This window comes from Equus przewalskii, chromosome 13 (genome assembly GCF_037783145.1).
Source record: "Equus przewalskii isolate Varuska chromosome 13, EquPr2, whole genome shotgun sequence".
In the NCBI taxonomy this organism is placed as follows: domain Eukaryota; kingdom Metazoa; phylum Chordata; class Mammalia; order Perissodactyla; family Equidae; genus Equus; species Equus przewalskii.
Window position 1 is genome coordinate 84,439,770 of NC_091843.1, and position 23,162 is coordinate 84,462,931.

Consider the following 23,162-nt stretch of genomic DNA (forward strand, 5'->3'; position numbering starts at 1 on the left):
CCTTTCTGCAATTAAGCTGCTTTTATCAATCACTGAGTAAAAGTGGTTTGAGAAACAATGAAACCTTTAAGATTCTAAATATAAGTAAACCACATAACTCAAAGTAATTGAGAAGATGACACTGTGTTCTTCACTGTAAACAGCATGCCACATTTTGTATAAAAAAATTAAGAGGAAAAAATATATTTGTACTTGCTGCTACTGCACCTAAACCTTGGGAAGATACACAAGAAACTAATAAAAATGATTACTTGTTGGGGCCAGCCTGGTGGCATAGTGGTTAAGTCTGCATGCTCTGCTTCGATGGCCCAGGGCTCGCAGGTTCAGGTCATCAAGCCATGCTTTTGGCAGTGTCCCACATACAAAAAATAGAGGAAGATTGGCACAGACGTTAGCTCAGAGTCAATGTTCCTCAAGCAAAAAGAGGAAGATTGGCCCTGAGCTATCATCTCTTGCCACTCTTCCTCATCAAAAAGAAAAAAAAAATTGTTGAGATTGGAATGGGAAGAACAAGGTAGACACATGCAAGATGAGAGGTAAAACTTACATGTAAGTTTTTAATATTTTCTCATTTTTTAATCATGTATATATTACATATATGAAACTTTTTTCCTCAATTGCAATGATTAAAATTAAAACCTAGGATGGTTTGGAGGGTCTGGCTTATATCAAGATATCATCTTTTAAAATTTTAGTCAAGTTATCAAAGCTATGCTAACTATTAAAAAAAAAAGTTCTGTTCTTTACTTATAAAACAATATCTAAATCTAGGCTGTTATAAACTTAGGCAACTGAGACACCATAATCAGGCTACTACTTTTATGATTAAATTATAAGGTAAGATATTCACATAACACACAAGACTCTTTAAAGTAAATTGCCTTAAAAGGGAAGGTTCAGTCTTTCTATATTTTCCCTACTTTTCAGATTTTCACCTCTTGCCTGGACAAGTTTAATGCCCACCATCTAACAGGTTCTCGGGTTGCCTTCTCATTACTGGTGTGGCTGCCCTCCTGGGTTATTTTCCAGCCATCTAGTCAAGATTCATGGCTCTGTCATAACAATTACTTTTACCTTGTTAATTATCTGCTTCATACATTCAGCTCCGAGAGGGAGAACTATTTTATTCATCTTTTAACCAATGAAGACTCATAAAGTGCTCTGCATGTAGCAAGTATACCAGACACATACAGTTTGCTGGACGGCTGCGTACAACAAACAAACTAGATTTTACTTCATATTTCAAAATTCAGAGAAAGAGAGTAGTATTAAAAGGCATAAGACCAAAAATAGATCGTTGCAGAGACTGAGTACAAAGAAACATTCTAATTCTTCACCTTTAAAAAAATTAAGTAGCAATATGAAGAACATGACCAAATAAGTAACAAATACATTCAGAAACATAGTACACATCTACAAAGAATACTCTGAAGTGTGCCTCCAAAGGCAAGTAATTCCAATTTTTATTAAATGTAGTGACTTTAAGAAAACAAATGCAAAGCTATCTCATCATGGGAAGAGTCCTCCACTGTTTGGTTATTTTAAGGTTGAAAGTTCAGTACTCATACATTGTGCAATTACTTATACTGCAAAAGAAACACACACCATATAAAGAAAAATAATATAAATTGAATTTATATATAATTGTTTTTATCTTACACCATGTCAATAAATTTCACAAGTTATTACGTGTTGCCATTTTATTTGATGTCTGCAACATTTTACATCGTTCATGAAGTAGCTACTGCCAGAAGACTGATACTCTCCTCCATGCTGTTTTTGGCGAGTACTACTGATATGATTCAGTAAGAAGCATATGACCCAAGTGATTAGCGTTCCCAGTCTCTCCTGGCCTGAGACTTCAGATCCTGAGTTATAACCCTGACTGGGTCTTCCAGTTGAGATGCTTGGTAAATATTTTTCTTAAAACAGGGCTATTTAGTGTAGTTTCTTTTTCTTGAGATATACAATGAGTGTTTTTGATACAAAAACATACATATTCCACATAAGAATAAAAAAAGCAACAAAATGATTATATTTTATATAACTTAAATGACAGCTCTAACTAAAATATGCCCTTTACTTTTTTTTAATGCAACATAGTTTTTTTTGCTGTTTGAAGTAAAGAGGCTTAAGCTCTGTAACAGTTTCAAATACACAGAATTTAACTTATGTTAATATCCTGTTATAAAAAATAACTACCATGTAAAGAATTTAAAATATGCAAAAGTACTTAGTTCATTAAAATTTATATTTAATACATTGGTGTCAATGAAAATATGCAGACTTGCCAAGAAACTTCTAAGGTTTAAAGGAGAAGTTAAAAGACAAAAAAAAACCTTTTTCAGGCTTCATTTATTGCTACATAATGACTACTTCAAGGGTCATCTGGCCTGTCGTCAATCAGTCTTAGAAGTGGTAAATACAGTGAAATACCTTGGAAAGAAAGGAGGAAAAATAATGTACTGCAATACAAAAATATTACCTATTTATAAATTATTAAAGATTTATAAAACATACTGAATCACATGTTCTCGCTATAAAAACAATATACTTAAATATAGAAGCACAAAATCCTGAAGCACCCACAATTATTTTAAGAATACCCATTTAATCAAGAAAAAACCATATATATATATATAATTTGAGAAGAAAAAGGCAAAATTCTGATTTTAATCCAAACAGTCAGTTTGTCTAATCATGGAGGTAGGTCTCCACTCCAGTTATACAAATAAGTTATCTGCCTTATTAAAAGAATTGTAAGTCTAAGTTCTGGAAACTGGTCTGTGCCACTGAAACACATTTTTAATAGACTTTAGAAATCAAATACACAAAGCAGCTATTTCCCTTGTAAGGTGACATCTGAAAAGAGCCTTCATTAAATCATTCTTGGCATAAAGAGGTATACCTAAGTGCAGATACTTTGGCTTAGCATTTAAATAACACAGTAAATGCTACAAATTTCTTAAAGGCAGAAGAAATCCTTGTCTTTTTAGTACTTGTATTAAATGTAAAGCTTCAAAAACTGTAGATCTCTTAAATTTTTACAGATTTAAATATTGTGCTGATTTAAAAAAATCATTCCTGCCTTAAAAAGCAAAGCTTACGTATTTCAAACATTAAATATATTTACTTTTAGTGTTTGTGGCATTTCAGCTTTAGTGCTGGAGTTAGTTTTAACAGATCAGTTTGCAATATACAATATGACCCAAATCCTTTCACTAAAAAAGATTTTCTATAATGAAAAATACTAATTCTATTTCTAATGGTAAACTAGTAGAGCTGGAGGTCCCACCATGGATCACAGGGATTAGAGCGCTATCAAGATCATTGAGATAATGTTGAGGAAGGAGTTGGCCTTCAGATCCTGCCTGAAATTCAACCTGGAAAAAAAATACAGAGAAGTCAACCCTAGAAAGTGAGCAATCTTGCTTAGCTCAGCAGATGAATATAAAATAATTAAACTACAAATATCATTCAGTTTAGCATGTTAAGATAATACTTGATATTTTATTCATAAAATAATGTTTTACATTCTCCTATACTTCTTTTATCCATCCACTACATAAATTATAATTGTCCCTCGTACAGATATGAAAATTTTAAAAATTGCCACTACTTACTTCATACTTTAGGTTTCTTCTCAATGAACACGTAAACACATTGGAGAACTAAGGTTTTGAATGATTACCAACATGACATAAATAAAAATCCCATGGTATGAAAGTAATAGCAATCATCATCATCATCTAGGGCCTGACTCAGTGACATAGTGGTTAAGTTCCCACACTCCGCTTCAGCAGCCTGAGGTTCACAGGTTCAGATCCCAGGTGCAGACATACACGCCACTCATCAGGCCATGCTGTGGTGGCATCCCACATACAAAAAAATAGAGGAAGACTGGCAACAGATGTTAGCTCAAGGCCAATCTTCCTCACAAAAAAATAAAAATAATCTAAAATGTTTTGAATTTGTTGTTGCAATATTTAATATTTGAATTTAATGCTGCTGGTGAAAATTACATCTTAATACATTTGACTAAAAAAATATTAACAGTGCTTACTCAAATAATTATCAGATGCGTCCTTGAAAATGGAACCTTTAACAGTGAGATGAAAATGTAAGTTCTCCTTTCCAATAAGAACTATGAATATAACACATCCTGGCTGAAGGAAAGCAAACCTGCAGGATATGAACTCATTCACGTTTAGATTAACCATTCTAATTAAGAACCTGCTTTGAAATCTTCTATGTTGGATGTTGGAAACAGAAATGCATATTAAAATAGTACTGGAGTACCATTTTTCAGCTATCACATTGGCAAAGCTCCAAAGTCTGATTACATACTGCTTTGATAAGGATGTGGGGGAAGAACACTCACAAACTGTGGGGGAAATATTAATTGGCATAACCTCTCTTTGAGACAATATGGTAGTATCTATTGAATACATACTTGGACCTGGCCGTTCTACTTCTAGGGATGTTTCTTATATACTCACAGTTACGAAAAGCAAAATATTGTGAATAACCTAAATGTCAATCAGTACATACCAAACATGCATAAGAACTAGTTAAAGTATGGCACATTCATATAATCAACTACTCCTACACAACTGTTAAAAAGATGATGTAGTAATATGAAATGTCTCTAAGATATATTAAGTTAAATAAGGTAAAATAACAGTGCAAAGGGAGGCATGAAAAGGACACACACACTTACTTGCTCACACATGCATAAAATCACAAAGAATACATAGAAATGGGTAACATTTGATTGCCTGACCAGAAAGGAGGAGGAAGGGCAGTCTAGAGGTAGACTGAAGGGTTAGGAGATGAGGATGGGAAGGAGATCTTTCCAGGACTGTTACCTTACACAGCTCTACTGGGAACCATTTACGTTGCAGCCTGGAGTGAATGTCTCCAGGAGCCACCAAGTACAGACTACAGTGTGAATGCTGCTCCCTGGAACGTTCAATGAGGTGGTCCTGTTATAGACACACTTGTCGACTTGTGTAATTTTAAATCATGCGAATACAGAATCTAGTCAGAATAATAAATTAAAAGACTATTTATCAGACAGGATTGTTACAGAGCAGGGGTCAGTCTGGCCCCCCTTTTTGTAAGCAAAGTTTCCCTGGAACACAGCTGAGCCCATTAGTTTACATTCTGTCTGTGGCTGCCTTCACACCACAATGGCAGAGCTGAGTGGTTGTGAAAGACATCAGAGGCCCACAATGCCTAAAATATTTACTGTCTGGCCTCTCACAAAAAAAGTTTGCTGACCCCTGTTGTGGAGAGTATAGGGGATAATGTACATGAAGTGTGTAGCATACACTGATGTTCAGCAAATTTTAGTTCTCTTCATTCACCTTAAAAATAAAAGGTTGAAGAAAAAACTTTTGATTATTTTCATATATAATGCATTCATTTCAAAAAGATATCATGAAAACATGCCTCACCATATCAGTGTCAATGGAAACTCTGAGGCCGATTTTATTCATCCCATTACTCTTTAGAGTTTTCAGGTGAGGGCACAGTGCAGCACTACAAGCCATGGCTATTTCTTTTGCAAACTGATAACGAGTTGCTGAAACAGATAAATCCTGGTCCTTTAGAAAGTAAAACACCTGAAATGTATTTAATTAGAAAACAAGTCATGATTAAGATTAAAAGTAGCTTTAAAAATGCAACAATTGCTACTTTCAATTCAGCTTTAATAAAATACCAATGTCAGTGCCATGAAATCCACTAGTTAAGAGCATTATATCTATCTATCTATCTACCTACCTACCTACCTACCTACCTATCCATCGCCTGATCTATACTACAAGTAAAAACTTAAAACCAAAGGTTATGGAATACAGAAAAGACATGGCTATTTTTGCCTAAAGTTAACCTGTACTAACGAAAGCCTTGTTAACTCAGTTTAGAGAAGGGTACTAAGTCATCCACCCTATAAGATCACCATCTGATAAGGACATCTTTATGAAGTTAACATCAAACAAAAAAATAATATTCTATAATTTCTGTATCCTCTATAGTTTTGATCTATCTTGTACATGCATAAAATTACAAAGAATACATAAGAAATGAGAACCACTGATTGCCTGACCGGGGAGGTAGAGTGAGGGGGAGTATGGTGGTGAACTAAGGGGTTTGGAGTCTATAGTTTCATATCCTCTTATTAAAAAAAAATTGGAAGATACAAAAATAACTTTCATATGTAAATGCTAACTATAAACTGATGTCAATGAAATATTTTATTTTTTGTAAAATAAGAGAAAAATGAAAATAATATGGTCAAATAACATATTATTGTACAAACAAAGATGGCAATGCTGCCAAAACTTAACTGTAAGCTGGCAGGCAGTACCACCCTACACAGCCTGAAATCATCCTATGGAATTCCAAATCTGGTATATAAAAGGCAGTCTGGGGTGGATATATGTGTGTGTCTCAAGGTACAACATAAAAAGTGCAATAACCTCCGAATTTTTAAATGCAGCTTAAGTACCACAAAATCTCCACATTAATAAAACTAAAACCAAGTCCAAACACCATGTAAAGGGAAGGAATCCTTTTTCTCAGTTACCTCGGTACACTTTACAATCTTCTCATCAGTTTCAAAATCTTCTTCCAGTTTTATTTTTTCACTTGGAAATCCTTCTAATGATATTCCATCTACTGAACTAATAACACTACAGAACACAACACAACAGAATTATTAGTACCAACGTGCTTCCTATGAAATGAATTATTAGATTTGAACAAATGGAATAAGAAAAATTATGAAAGCTATAAATTTAAAGCAGCAGTAAGATCTCAATTATATGCAAAATAATTAAAACTGTAGTTCATATTCATTTACCAAGATTTCTTGATTGTGTAGCAAATTATATCTACTTTTTCCATATGCCCAATTCAGACCTGAGATTTAAAATACCTTAAATAGCCTCCTAACAGAAAAGCTGTCTCATGAATTTCAAAAACTCTACTTTGGAATCCTTCAGCATTAGCCCTCTTCTTCCTTCTTTGCTCCAGAACCCTTAGCCAGTCTCCAAAAAAGAAAGAAAATGAGTAACTGAAAAGAGGAAGGAGTGGCAGTAATATTCTGTAAGGCCTCTAATGTATATATTATTAAATTCAGTTGTTTGTATTTACAGTGAATCAACATAATGCAGAATAAACATCCAAAGGGAATCCTTTACTTACTTGACAAAAACAGGTACCATGTGACAGAAAAAGTGCCTTATCTTTCTCAGCCCTGGCATCAAGCCAACCCTGCTACACAATGGACGTTTTATCATTGGCCCCCTCCCAAACTGACCACCCTTTAATAATTTTCAGCATCCTGGCCGAGAAAACACACAGCGGCCTGATTAGGCACATGTTTGAAAAAGCAGACTGCATTCATTAACTGGAGTATAAGTATTTACATTCATAGTATCATTCTGTATTTATTCATAAATATTTAATTTTATCGCCAGGATGTTTTTATCCTTCCCCCCTCCATCAAATCAATTACATTTGAGTAAGAAGAAATTCCTACCCTTTGTTTCCTTTTTCTTCAGAATCTACCCAGCAGATATCCACATATTCTCTCAGGTCTACAGCATCAACTTTCCCACATGTAATTTTAAAGTCTTTTTGTTCTCGTAGAGCTAGCCGCAAGCCTTCCATGGTCTCTGGAGTTATTTGTACCATTAAGCCATCTAAAAATGAGAGTTATGTTGTACATTTATTTTGCTATCAATTTATAAGTCTAAGCCATAAAATTTGCTATCAAAATATGTTCTGTGCAAGTTTTAAATCATCTGTTAAATCATCTAGGAAATAAAAATATTTCACAAAGTTAAGGATTCTTTTTTTTTTTAATGGTTAAAAAATAAAGGTGAGAATTTCTATTTCTGGCTATGATAAAATAACTGATATCAAATTATCCTTTTCATAACAACAAAACATAAAACTAGACGAGATGTACGAGGCAAGTGTTTTCAGGTACTGGACAAGAGAAATGCAATCTATGATCCCTAGATAAAAACTCAAGAGATAAGCCTACAATTGCCCAGGCTCTTTGCTTGGGGACAGTTTCTACATGGTGACCCATTAAGCCTACAATGGCCCTACTGGGCTAGGAAGTCAGAAATGAGTTTGGGAAGCCTGGAATCTGGGGTCGAAGATAGTGAAGAGGGGGGCAACAGAAGACGCTGTAAGGCTCCTTTTGAGTCCTTGGACTAGAACAGGCGACACATTAACAGAATGAAAGTAGCTGACGCCTAACAGAAAACAGAAGTTATCGGGCTGGGAACAGAAGAGACATACTAGAAGTCAAGCAATGTTAGGGGACATTGCTAGTCTGGCCCAACCAAAGTAGACAGACCTTAATGGCACTTGACTAACTTCCACTGTAGCAAAGCCCAAACAAAATCCAGAGGAAAAGCACATTTGGAGAATGTGTCTTATCAGATTAGAGAAGATTTGTAAACACCTTATGATTTCCACAGATCCCTCCTAAAGTGAAAAGTAAAGTCTACACGAGCTGAAGGTGATCAGCCATGAAAATGCCTTCGAAAACACAAATAAACCTTCTTCAGCAAAAGCCAATAGAATCTAAAGTCTCTAAAATACATCAACAATGGCAAAAACATAATAAAAAGTTACTAGACAGAAACAGGAAAATGTGAGCCCTACACAACTGAACCAACCATGGAGATGGCCAAGACGTTGGATTAAACACACAAACGCTTTACAACATCTATTCTAAATATATTCAAAGATGTAAAGGAAAACACATTCAAAGAATGAAAAGCAAATATGAGCTAAATGAATATACAGATAAAAAGTCTTAACAGAGGGGGCCAGCCCAGTGGTATAATGGTTAAGTTCACGCACTCTGCTTCAGTGGCCCAGGGTTTGCAGGTTTGGATCCTGGGCGCAGACCTATGCACTGCTTGTCAAGCCATGCTATGGCAGGCATCCCACATACAAAAAACAGTGGAAGACTGGTACAGATATTACCTCAGCAACAATCTTCCTCAAGCAGACAAGGGAAGACTGGCAACAGACGTTAGTCAGGGCCAATCTTCCTCACCAAAAAAAACCCCAAAAATCTTAACAGAGAAATAGAAACTGGAAAAGGAACCAAAAAAATATTCTAGAACTGAAAAGTGTAACCCAACTGAAACAAACTTCAATGGATAGGCTTAATAGTAGCTTGAAGATGGCAAAAGAAGGAACCAGAGAACATGAAGAAAGATCAATAAACATTATCCAATCTGAAGAACACAGAGAAAAAAGACTGAAGAAAAATGAACAGAGCATCAAGGACCCATGGGATGGTATAAAACAGTCTAATTAATAGATAGATTCCCCAAATATGATGAAAAATATTGACACACACATCCAAGAAGCTCAATAAATGCCAAGGAGGGAAAATAAAAAAAACCACAGTGAGGCACATTACAGTAAAAGTGGTAAAAACCAAAAGTAAAGAAGATATCTTGAAAACAGACTGAAGAAAAGGGCACATTAAATATAGGGAAATGGCTAGCCCCATGGCCCAGTGGTTAAGTTCGCGCACTCTGCTTCAGGAAGCCCAGGGTTTCGCCGGTTTGGATCCTGGGCACGGACATGGCACCGCTCATCAGGCCATGCTGAGGCGGCGTCCCACATAGCACAACTAGAAAGACCTACAACTAAAATATACAACTATGTACTGGGAGAACTTGGGGAGAAAAAGCAAAAAGTAAAAATTAAAAAAATAAATACAGGGAAACAAATGATTGACTTTTCACTAGAAATAATGGAGGCCAAAAAACAATAAAATGACATCTTTAAAGAAAAAAACTTTCAAAGCAGAATTCTATATCTAGCAAAAATATCTTTCAAAAATGAGGATGAAACAAAAGTAGCTTTAGACAAATGAAAGCCCACCTATTTCTACTACAAAAAAATGCCAGTAACTTCTGGTTTCTGCTCCAACATGTAAAGAGCTTAGAAGTCATTATTTCCATCCTCACAATAAGAAAAAAGCTGAACAAAGTGAAAATGAATAACTCTTAGATCTATCAGAGAGTTGAGGTCACAGGGCAAACTGCTGCCCTGAAAACAGTTTTCAACATAAAATTACCAGACATGCAAATAAACAGTAAAGAATGGCTCACACACAGTGGGGAAAAAAGCAGGTACAGAGACTGTACCTGAGAAAACAAAGACACTGTACTTACTAAACAAAGGCCATAAATCAGTTATTTTCAATATGTTAAAAGAACTAAAGGAAAACATATCTAAAGAACCAAAGGAAAGTATGAGAATGATGTCTCAGCAAGCAGAGAATATCAATGAAGAGACAGAAATTATAAACTAGAACCAAACAAATTCTGAATTACAAAAGTACAATAACTGAAATGAAAAATTTAGAAGTGGAGCTCTACAGCAGATTTGAGTAGGAAGAAAAGAGAATTAGTGAACTTGAATATAGGTCAATTGAGATTATCTAGTCTGATGAACAGAAAGAAAAAATATTGGGGTTTGGAGAGTTTCCAAGTTGGTGAACACATCACGCAACAGCTGGCACGTGACACTGACAGGAAAAGGGGAAAAGGCAGTCCTCCACAGTAACGCTTGCATTCTCAGATGTGCCTCCCAGCCTGTGGGAACGTCCCACACTGAGGCAGCTAAGGAATCGCAGGGGCATCCTCACCAAGCTGAGCAGCGCAAGCCAGCAGACAGTGAGTGCAGAGCAGGGTCATGCAGGATTACTCACGCAAAGGAAAGCGCCTGCCCGCCCCCGCCTGGTGCACCAGCTCGGCTGGCTGGACAGAACAGGGGGATCTGCCAGAGCACCTGTGCAAACGTGTGTAAAGCAGCAGTGGCCAATGGGAAAACACAGATGGGCCCTGTTGGCACAGCTTCCAACAGATAGGCACAACTGCCAGGGGTCACAGAGGGCTCAGAAAACAGAGTTCCTGCCCCTCCCAGTGGTGGCAGGTGGAATCTGTGACCAGATACTACCACTATATGAGGCAAAAGTCTACCCCATCAAATAGCATGAGGAAGTATATTAACATGCCAGACCAGAAGGAAAATGACAATCAATCCTGACATCACAGAAATTTACAATCTAAATGACAGAATTCAAAATAGTTATCATAAAAAACTCAACAACTTACAAGAAAACTCAGAAGAAGAGTTTAATGATCTCAAGAATAAGATTAATGAACAGAGGGAATTCTTCACAAAAGAGATTGACACTATAAAAAAAACCGATCAGAAATGTTGGAGATGAAAAACACAAGGAATGAGATAAAGAAAAATCTGGACTCCTTAAAAAATACAGCTGATATTATTGAGGACTGAATCAGAAATTTAGAGGACAAAAATATAGAAATGCTGCAAATGGAGGAGAAAACTAAGACTAAAAAGAAAGAAAGAAATTCTCCAAGATATATGCGACTCAATTAAGAAAAGCAATATAAGGATTATAGGTATTCCAGAGAGAGAAGCGAGGGAGAAAGGAGCAGAGAGCTTGTTCAAAGAAATAATAGCTGAGAACTTCCCAAACCTGGGCAAGAAGCTGGAATTACATGTAAATGAACCTAACAGAACTCCTATATTACATCAATGTAAAAAGATCTTCTCAAAGGGATGTATTTGTAAAACTGGCAAAAGTCAGTGACAGAGAAAAAATATTAGGGACAGTAAGGCAGAAGAAAATAAACTACAACAGAACACCTATCAGGCTTTCGGTGGATTTCTCAGCATAAACCTGACAGGCTAAGACAGAGTGGAATGATATATTGAAAATTCTGAAAGACAAAAACTTTCAGCCAAGAATACTCTATCCAGTGAAACTATCCTTCAGATATGATGGAGAAATAAAAACTTTCCCAGATAAACAAATGCTGAGGGAGTTCATTGCCATGAGACGCAACCCCCCCCCCCCCCCAAGAAATGATCAAGAAGGACCTCATACAAGAAGAGGGTTTAGAAAGCCTTGAGGAAGGAGATAAACAGACACCTTAATAAACAAGAAAAATCTCAAATAAGTAATCTTATGCTACACCTGAGAAAACTAGAAAAAGAAGAACAAAGCCCAAAGTCAGCAGAAGACAAATAATAAAAATTAGAGCAGAAATAAATGAAATAGAAACAAACAAAAAAACACAGTAGAAAGGATCAATGAAACTAAGAGCTCGTTCTCTGAAAAGATAAACAAAATTGACAAACCCTTAGCCAGACACACTAAGAAAAAAATAGAGAAGGCTCAAATAAATAAAATTAGAAATGAAAGAGGAGAAATTACAGTGGATACAACAGAATACAAAGGATTATAAGAGAATACTATGAAAAACTATTTGGCAACAAATTGGACAATCTAGAAGAAACAGATAAATTCTTAGACACATACAACCTCCCAAAACTGAATCAAGAAGAACAGACCAATCACAAGTAAAGAGATTGAAAAAGAAATAAAAAACCTCCCAAAAAATAGAAGTCCAGGACTAGATGGCTTCTCAGGAGAATTCTACCAAATATTCAAAGAAGATTTAATATCTATCCTTATCAAACTATTCCAAAAAACTGGAGAAGATGGAACACTTCCTAACTCATTCTAAAAAGCCAGTATCACCCTGATCCCATAGCCAGACAAGGACAACACAAAGAAGGAAAATTATGGGCCAATATTGCTGATGAACATAGATGCAAAAATCCTCAACAAAATATTGGCAAACAAAATACAGCAATACATTAAAAGGATCATACACCATGATCAAGTGGGATTTATACCAGGGACACAGGGATGGTTCATCATCCACAAATCAATCAATGTTATGCACTACATTAACAAAACCAGGAATAAAAAACACAAAATCATCTCAATATATGCAGAGAAATCATTTGACAAGATCCAACATCCATTTATGATAAAAACTCTCAACAAAATGGGTATACAAGGAAAGTACCTCAACATAATAAAGGCTATGTATAACAAACCCACAGCCGACATCATACTCAACGAGGAAAAACTGAAAGCCATCCCTCTGGGAAGAGGAACAAGACAAGGGTGCCCACTCTCACCACTCTTATTCAACATAGTACTCGAGATTTTGGCTAGAGCAATCAGGCAAGAAAAAGAAATAAAAGGTATCCAAATTGGAAAGGAAGAAGTGAAACTCCCACTGTTTGCAGGCAACATGATTGTATATATAGAAAACCCTAAAGAATCCATTGGAAAACTATTAGCAATAATCAACAACTATAGCAAAGTTGCAGGGTACAAAATCAACTTCCAAAACTCAGCTGCATTTCTATACTCTAATAATCAACTAAGAGAAAGACTACTCAAGAATACAATTCCATTTACAATTGCAACAAAAAGAATAAAATATCTAGGTATAAATTTAACCAAGGAGATGAAAGACCTATACAAGGAAAACTATAAGACATTATAGAAAGAAATCAATGATGACATAAAGAAATGGAATGATATTCCATGCACATGGACTGGAAGAATAAAACTAGTTAAAACGTCCATACTACCCAAAGCAATCTATAGATTCAACACAATACCAATCAGAATCCCAATGACATTCTTCACAGAAATAAAACAAAGAATCCCAAAATTCATACGGGGCAACAAAAGACCCCCAAATAGCTAAAGCAGTCCTGAGGAAAAAAAGAACAAAGTTGGAGGCATCACAATCCCTGACTTCAAAATATACTACAAAGCAACAGTAATCAAAACAGCATGGTACTGATACAAAAACAGGCACACAGATCAATGGAACAGAATTGAAAGTCCACAAATAAAACCACACATCTACAGACAGCTAATCTTCAACAAAGGAGCCAAGAATATGCAATGGAGAAAGGAAAGTCTCTTCAATAAAATGGTGTTGGGAAAACTGGACAGCCACATGTAAAAGAATGAAAGTAGACCATTATCTTTTTCCATACACAAAAATTAACTCAAAATGGATTAAATACTTATAGGTAAACGTGAAACCTGGGGCCAGCCCCATGGCCGAGTGGTTAAGTTAGCGCGCTCTGCTTCGGCAGCCCAAGGTTTTGCCAGTTCGGATCCTGGGCACGGACATGGCACCACTCATCAAGACATGCTAAGGCAGCGTCCCACGTGCCACAACTAGAAGGACCCACAACTAAAAATATACAACTACGTACTGGGGGGCTTTGGGGAGAAAAAGGAAAAATAAAATCTTTTTTAAAAAAACCAAAAAAACCCGTGAAACTCTAAAACTCCTAGAAGAAAATTTAGGCAGTACACTCTTTGACATCAGCCCTAGAAGCATCTTTTCGAATACCATGTCTACTTGGGCAAGGGAAACAAAAGAAAAAATAAACAAATGGGACTTCATCAGACTAAAAAGCTTCTGCAAGGGAAAGGAAACTAGGAACAAAATGAAAAGACAACCCACCAACTGGAAGAAAATATTTGCAAATCATATTTCTGACAAGGGTTAATCCCCAAAATATATAAAGAACTCACACAACTCAACAACAACAAAAAACCTGATCAAAAAATGGGCAGAGGATATGAACAGACATTTTTCTGAAGAAGATATACAGATGGCCAATAGGCACATGAAAAGATGATCAACATCACTAATCATTAGGGAAATGCAAATCAAAACTACAATGAGCTATCACCTTACACCTGGCTATAATTACCAAGACAAAAAATAACAAATGTCAGGGAGGATGTAAAGAAAAGGAAACCCTCATACACTGTGGGTGGGAATGCAAACTGATGCAGACACTATGGAAAATAGTATGGAGATTTCTCAAAAAATTAAAAATAGAAATACCATATGACCCACCTATCCCACTACTGAGTATTTATCCAACGAACTTGAAATCAACAATTCAGAGACTTATGCAGCCCTATGTTCACTGCTGCATTATTCACAATAGCCAAGACGTGGGAGGCAACCCAAGTGCCCATCAACTGATGAATGGATAAAGAAGATGTACTATAAATATGCAATGGAATGCTACTTAGCCATAAAAAAAGACAAAGTTGTCCCATTTGCAACAACATGGATGGACCTTGAGGGTATTATGTTAAACGAAATAAGCCAGACAGAGAAAGACAAACACTGCATGATTTCACTCATATTTGGAAGATAAACACGTGGCTGAAGAGAACAGATCAGTGCTAGCAGAGGGGAAGGAGGTTGAGGGGTGGGCATAAGGGGTAAAGAGGCACACATATATGGTGACTGACAAATAATAATGTATGACCGAAATGTCACAATGGTATAAACTATTATGACCTCAATAAAATAATAATAATTAAAAAAACACCATAAAATGGTAGGGCAGGGGCTGGCCCCATGGCTGAGTGGTTAAGTTAGCGAGCTCTGCTTTGGGGGCCCAGGGTTTTGCCAGTTTGAATCCTGGGTGCAGACATGGCACCACTCATCTAGCCATGCTGAGGAGGCATGCCACAACCAGAAGGACCCACAACTAAAATTACACAACTATGTACGAGGGGCCTTTGGGAGAAAAAGAAAAAATCTTTAAAAAACAAAAAATGGTGGGGGAAATCTACATTACATATAAAACTATATAACTATAAATCAGTTAGAAAAAGACACAACACAGTAGAAAAACGGACAGGAGATGTGAAGAGGCATTTCACAGAAGAAGGAACATATATGTCCAGTAAATATGTCATAAGATGCTCTACTTATTAGTGGTATGCTAATTATGACCATGTTCAGAGATACTTACCAGACTGATACAAATTAAGTAGTCTGATAATACCACATTTGGAGAATATGTAGATCAAAGAAAAATCATATATTCTGAGGGCAATTTAAATTGGTACAACTCCTTTGGCAAACAATTTAGCAATATTTTGTAAAATTGAACATTTACTAATCTATTGGCCAAGAAATTCCATTCCTGGATATATACTGTAGAGAACCTCTTAGACATGTGCCTAATGTCCACATATCAGTAAGAAAGCTACGAGCACCACTGTTCATAATAGCAAAAAAAAAAAAAAAGAAAACCAGATGTTCATGATCAAAAGGTGGATAAATTGTCATACATTCACAAAATGTTTAAAAGCATTGAAAATGAATACACTGTAGTTTTTTGGCAACAACATGCATAAATTTTAGAGACATTACATTGTATAAAAATATAAGTTCCATAAGACTATGTGAAGAATGATATCACTTTTATAAATCTCCCAAATAAGCATAAACAAACAATAACATGTTTAGACATATGCTTATACAGAATAAAAAAAATTAAGAGAATGATAAACACAGTGTATTCAGTCTAATAGTTAATTCTTGGAGACAGGAGGAAGGCATAAGTAGATCCAAATATTGGTCATGTTCTAGTTCTTGGGTTGGGTGATAATTTCACATAAGTCTGTGGTTCTATGCTTTGTAACTTACGTATATTCTTTTCTAAGTATCAAATACCGTTTTAAAAGGAAATGGAAAACATCTTCACAATAAAACAACCTTAAAGATGGTACTCATACCTTCAACTATGCTGGACTTCGCAAGAAATCCTGAAGACGTTTTTAGAGCTCCATTGAATACCACAAAACTTGCACCTGTCACTGGTAAAAAAAAATATATAACAATTATGGTTTTTTTCTGTTTTTTAGGTATGCTTTTTTTGATGAGGAAGATTGGCCCTGAGCTAACATCTGTTGCCAATCTTCCTCTTTTATTTTTTTCTTCCCAAAGCCCCAGTACATAGTCGTACATCCTAGCTGTAACTCCTTCTAGTTCTGCTATGTAGGATGCTGCCACAGCATGCCTTGATGAGTGGTGTGTAGATCCACACCCAGGATCCAAACTGGCAAATCCTAAGCTGCTGAAGCAGAGCACACGAACTTAACCATCATGCCAACAGGCTGGCCCCAAGAACTATGTTTTAACCTGTGCTTTTTTATATATTTGTTAAATGCATAATGTGAAGTATGGCACATTTTAAGTACTTGATTAATGCCATGCCCATACCACTTACATTAGAAAGCTAATAAAAAACCAAACCAAACAAAATTAAGAGAAAATACTATATAAAGGTAATTTAACATTTGTATCTAATAATTGATGGACTATTGTACTATCTGAAATATTTGTGTCTGTGTCAGAGTGTGGGAAATCAGACACCCACTACCGGTGAGAGCATAAATCAAAATATCTCCGTAGAGGGCAACTTGAAAATTATCTATCAAAATTACAAATATGCAAGTATCCTTTGATGCATCAATTCCACTTCTAGGAATTAATGGCACAGCTACTAGGTTATTCACAGTACATTTTTATAAACAGCCAAGGATTGGTAACAGCTATGTCCATGAATAAGGGACAATTAAATGATGTAAACATATGAAGCAGAAAGTTATATGGAATGTGAAAATTCTTTATATACTAACACACAATAATATCCAAGGTGTGTTTACAAAAGAAAAAGCAAGGTGCGGAATGGAACAAATGTTATGACATTTAAAAAGTGGAAGAAAAAAAGATATGTGTGTTTGCTTAAATGTACATACATGCAAAAATGTCTCAGAAAGGATATACAAGAAACTAGTAACATTGGTTTGGCTGCCTATGGGGAGGGGAAGAGTGTAGCTTGGGAGTCACAGGAGGAAAGGAGAATTTGCACTATAAATGCTTTTATCCTTCGAATTTCACATCACAGAAATGTATTCCTATTCAACAAATATTCAATAGTTGTTAAATTTTAATGCAAAAATGTCAATGACATGTTAAGTTAAAAAAGCACAATATAAAAGTATAAATATCCAGTATAAAAATCATCTATTTAGACCATATCTTGGGAAACAAAGCAAGTCTCAACAAATTCAAGAGGGTTGAAATAATATCAAGCATCTTTTCTGATCATAATGCTATGAAACTAGAAATCAACTACAAGAATAAAGCTGGGAAAGGGGAAAAATGTGGAGACTAAACAACATGCTACTGAACAAAAAATGGATTACTGAAGAAATTAAAGAATAAATCAAATATTATCTGGAGACAAATAAAAATGAAAACACGCCATACCAACTCATTTGGGACACAGCAAAAGTGGCCTAAGAGGGAAATTCATTGCAATACAGGCTCACCTCAATAAACAAGAAAAATCTCAGATAAGCAATCTCAAACGACACCTAACAGAATTAGAAAAAGAAGAACAAACCAAGCCCAAAGTCAGTAGGAGGAGAGAAATAATAAAAATTTGAGCAGAAATAAACGATATTGAAACAAAAAAGACAGTAGAAAGGATCAATGAAACAAAGAGTTGGTTCTTCAAAAAAATGAACAAAATTGACAAACCCTTTGCCAGACTCACCAAGAAAAAAGAGAGAAGACTCAAATAAATAAAATTAGAAATGAGAGAGGAGAAATCACAATAGATACCACAGAAATACAAAGGATCATAAGAGAATACTATGAAAAACTATATGCCAACAAATTTGACAACCAAGAAGAAATGGACAAATTCTTAGACTCTTACAACTTCCCAAAACTGAAGCAGGAAGAAATAGAGAATCTGAATAAACCAATCACAAGAAATCAAAACAGTAATCCAAAACCTCCCCAAAAATAAAAGTCCAGGACCAGATAGCTTTTCTGGAGAATTCTACCAAACATTCAAAGAAGATTTAATACCTATCCTTCTCAAAGTATTCCAGAAAATTGAGGAAGATGGAGCACTCCCTAACACATTCTATGAAGCCAACATCACCCTGACCCCAAAAGCTGACAAGGACAACACAAAGAAGGAAAACTACAGGCCAATATCACTGATGAACATAGATGCAAAAATCCTCAACAAAATTTTGGCAAACCAAATGCAGCAATACATCAAAAAGATTATACACCACAATCAAGTGGGATTTATACCAGGGACACAGGGATGGCTCAACATCCGCAAGTCAGTCAACGTGATACACTACATTAACAAAATGAGAAACAAAAACCACATGATTATCCCAATAGATGCAGAGAAAGCATTCGACAAGATCCAACATCCATTTTGATAAAAACCCTCAATTAAATGGGTATAGAAGGAAAGTACCTCAACATAATAAAGGCCATATATGACAAACCCACAGCCAACATCAGACTCAACAGACAAAAACTGAAAGCCATCCCTCTGAGATCAGGAACAAGACAAGGGTGCCCAATTTCACCACTCCTATTCAACGTAGTACTGGAGGTGTTGGCCAGAGCAATTCGGCAGGAAAAATAAATAAAAGGAATCCAAATAGGCAATGAAGAAGTAAAACTCTCACTGTTTGCAGACGACATGATCTTATATATAGAAAACCCCAAAGAATCCATAGGAAAACTATTAGAAATAATAAACAGCTACAGCAAAGTTGCAGGGTATAAAATCAACATACATAAATCAGTAGCATTTCTATACGCTAACAATGAACTAACAGAAAAAGAACTCAAGAACTCAATCCCATTCACAATCGCAATGAAAAGAATAAAATACCTTGGGATAAATTTAACCAAGGAAGTGAAAGATCTATACAACGAAAACTACAAGACTTTCCTGAAAGAAACTGATGACAACCATAAAGAGATGGAAAGACATTCCATGCACATGGATTGGAAGAATAAATATAGTTAAAATGGCCATACTACCTAAAGAAATCTACAGATTCAACACTATCCCAATCAGAATCCCAATGACATTCTTTACAGAAATTGAACAAGGAATCCTAAAATTCATATGGGGCAACAAAAGACCCCGAACTGCTAAAGCAATCCTGAGAAAGAAGAACAAAGCCGGAGGTATCACAATCCCTGACTTCAAAGCATACTACAAAGCTACAGTAATCAAAACAGCATGGTACTGGTACAAAAACAGGTGCACAGATCAATGGAATAGAATTGAAAGCCCAGAAATAAAACCACACATCTATGGACAGCTAATCTTTGACAAAGGAGCTGAGGGCCCACAATGGAGAAAGAAAGTCTCTTCAACAAATGGTGCTGGAAAAACTGGACAGCCACATGTAAAAGAATGAAAATTGACCATTCTTCTTCACCATTCACAAAAATAAACTCAAAACGGATCAAAGACCTAAAGATTAGGCCTGAAACAGTAAGTCTTCTAGAAGAGAATATAGGCAGTACACTCTTTGACATCAGTTTCAAAAGAATCTTTTTGGACACCATAACTCCTCAGACAAGGGAAACAATAGAAAGAATAAACAAATGGGATTTCATCAGACTAAAGAGCTTCTTCAAGGCAAGGGAAAACAGGATTGAAACAAAAAAACCCCACTAATTGGGAAAAAATATTTACAAGTTATTTATCCAAGAAAGGGTTAATCTCCATAATATATAAAGAACTCACGCAGCTCAACAACAAAAAATCAAACCACCCAATCAAAAAATGGGCAGGGGACATGAATAGACATTTCTCCAAAGAAGATATATGGATGGCCAATAGACACATGAAAAGATGCTCACCATCACTAATCATCAGGGAAATGCAAATCAAAACTACACTAAGATATCACCTTACACCTGTTAGAATGGCAAAAATAACCAAAACAAAAAGTGACAAATGTTGGAGAGGTTGTGGAGAAAAAGGAACCCTCAAACATTGTTGGTGGGAATGCAAACTGGTGCAGCCACTATGGAAAATAGTATGGAGATTTCTCAAAAAATTAAAAACAGAAATACCTTATGACCCAGCCATCCCACTACTGGGTATCTATCCAAAGAACTTGAAATCAGCAATTTCCAAAAGTCCCATGCACCCCTATGTTCATTGCAGCATTATTTACAATAGCCAAGACGTGGAAGCAACCTAAGTGCCCATCAACTGATGACTGGATAAAGAAGATATGGTATATAAGTATACAATGGAATACTACTCAGCCATAAAAAAAGACAAAATCGTCCCATTCCCAACAACATGGATGGACCTTGAAGTTATTATGTTAGGTGAAATAAGCCAGAAAGAGAAAGATGAACTCTGTATGACTCCACTCATAGGTGGAAGTTAAACACAGAGACAAAGAGAATTGATTGGTGGTTACCAGGGGAAAGGGGGGGGAGGGGAGGGCACAAAGGGTGAAGTGGTGCACCTACAACATAACCAACAATAATATAGAACTGAAATTTCACAAGGTTGTAAACTATCATAATCTTAATAAAAAGTTAAAAAAATCATCTATTTAACACACATATTAATATAAGAAGGAAATATACTAAAATGTCAATAAGTACCATATCTTGGTACTTTCTTTTCTTTTACTACTTTTTAAAACATATTTTCCAAGCTTATTACAAATGAGTATATATTCCTTTTATAATCAGAGGAAAATATTTTATTAGCTGCCAGAATGTCAGACTATCTTAAATATGTTATTTTATAATAACGTATTAATTCTACAGAGTACTTACTTCCACCTCACTTCAGATTGGTCAGGCCCACTACTGCAGCAGTCGGAAATCGCAGCAGTCACTGAGGCCACTCAGCCAGAGTAACGTCACTCACACGTGCTACTCACTCCACCATCTTTACCATTTTTATATCCCCAGCCACTTACAGTTTTATAACTCATTCTTACCTTTATCCACCCTGTGTTCCCCTAACTAAGAGGAGTTGGAACACACAGCAAACAAAGGTGAAAAAACCTCACTCCAGAGAGAAATTACTGAAAATAAGACTCCCACCATACGGGACACACTAAGCCTGAAGATATCTAAATAGTGTTCCAAGTCTTTAAACCTAATGTAGCCCAAGAGAAAAAAACAAATTAAAAGCAGTTTTTTAATCTGTATAGCTAAAATTTTAAAGCATACTGTTTTATCACCATCGATTCAGCAAATAAGTAAAATATATATACTTCCCTTTGAAAGGAATTCTATTTATCGAGGTGGTTTTATGGGTCAACACTAGGAATCAAGACTCACCTTTTCTAGGATGGCCAGTGGCACTGCTGGCCTGTGTTTGATAAACTCCATCATTCTGTATACAGACTAGATGAGAATCTGCTTCTGTACTAAAACTAGCTCCAATGCTAATGACATGCTCATTAGAAGAATTTATTACTTTCATTACCTGGAAAAAAACAATATCCATTTAGAAACTTTCATTAACATTTTATGCCGTTACCAGTTACACTAATCCAGAGTCACATTTCTGATCAGCTTCATAACCATCAAGCTTTGATCTGGACAACTCTTGGAGAATGTGATAGAAACAAATGTTTTAAGATAAAATTACTTCAAATAGATAAAACTGAAAAAATACAATTAAACAAATTTCTTATTAGAAATCTAAAATTTCAAAAACCGTATTTTTTGCCATTATATACTAGATAGTCTGATTCAAAACAAAATTTAATGACACACTTCTAAGGAAATCTAATGTTGAATAATTATCTTCCAGATTTGAACAAAGCAATTATACTTACATCACTGTATTTTTTCCGAGGTATTTTTATGCAGCTTTTCCCCATTTCCATATGAATCAATAGCTGATCTATATTATGCAAGGTATACTGGTAATTTCGAAGGTCCTATATAAAATAATGACATTTCCATAAACCTTAAACTACTATCCATGAGCATTTACCCATTCATTAAATCCATTTTTAGGAGTATCCATCATTTTAAGACTTGTGATATGTAACTGCCAAAATGCCATAACTGTCAAAATGCCTTTGCTATTACAAACATATTTTGTAGTTTTAAAAAGGACGACTAAGTTATTTAGAGCACAGAGGGTGTAGACTAGAAAGCACTAACAACTTAAAAAACCAACTAATCCTTCCAGCTACTCCACAATAGTAATAAGGACTATCATTCCCAGGAAGAATTCTGTAGTAGTCGGGGGGGGTGACCTCCTCCTTCTAGTTACAGATCTTCCAAAAGAGAATAGGTCTTCAACCTGAACATGTATAAATAAAAGTAAAGTCCACTGAAATACTTTTCTGTGGGAACAGGTAAACACAAAATTACAGAAATCAGAGGTGGAAGGGAAAAAGACATCATCTAATCCAATCCTTCCTATTATAAATGAGGAAACTTAGGCCATGAGTTGCTCAAAATCACCAAACTGACTGACTTTACTAAAACTTTCACTAAAGCTTCAAAAGTTTCAATAATTGTGTGGATCTCATA

The 23,162-nt window shown here is 35.6% G+C and overlaps 1 protein-coding gene across 5 annotated transcripts in view; it reads right to left on the reverse strand.

Moving 5' to 3' along the window:
- Positions 1 to 1,446: 1,446 nt before the first annotated feature.
- Positions 1,447 to 23,162, reverse strand: part of ZFYVE16 (zinc finger FYVE-type containing 16) — a 100,457-nt gene continuing 78,741 nt past the window's right edge. For 4 of the 5 annotated variants that reach the window (XM_070571520.1, XM_008537394.2, XM_070571522.1 and 1 more), the window contains 7 exons: positions 22,454 to 22,558; positions 21,951 to 22,098; positions 16,526 to 16,606; positions 7,550 to 7,712; positions 6,593 to 6,698; positions 5,460 to 5,627; positions 1,447 to 3,383 (listed from right to left, as the gene is read on the reverse strand). In XM_070571520.1, the coding sequence (XP_070427621.1) occupies positions 3,222 to 3,383; positions 5,460 to 5,627; positions 6,593 to 6,698; positions 7,550 to 7,712; positions 16,526 to 16,606; positions 21,951 to 22,098; positions 22,454 to 22,558 (933 nt within the window). In that variant the 3' untranslated portion in view covers positions 1,447 to 3,221. The remainder of the gene's footprint in view (positions 3,384 to 5,459; positions 5,628 to 6,592; positions 6,699 to 7,549; positions 7,713 to 16,525; positions 16,607 to 21,950; positions 22,099 to 22,453; positions 22,559 to 23,162) is intronic. The other variant, XM_008537395.2, reaches the window with a different exon arrangement.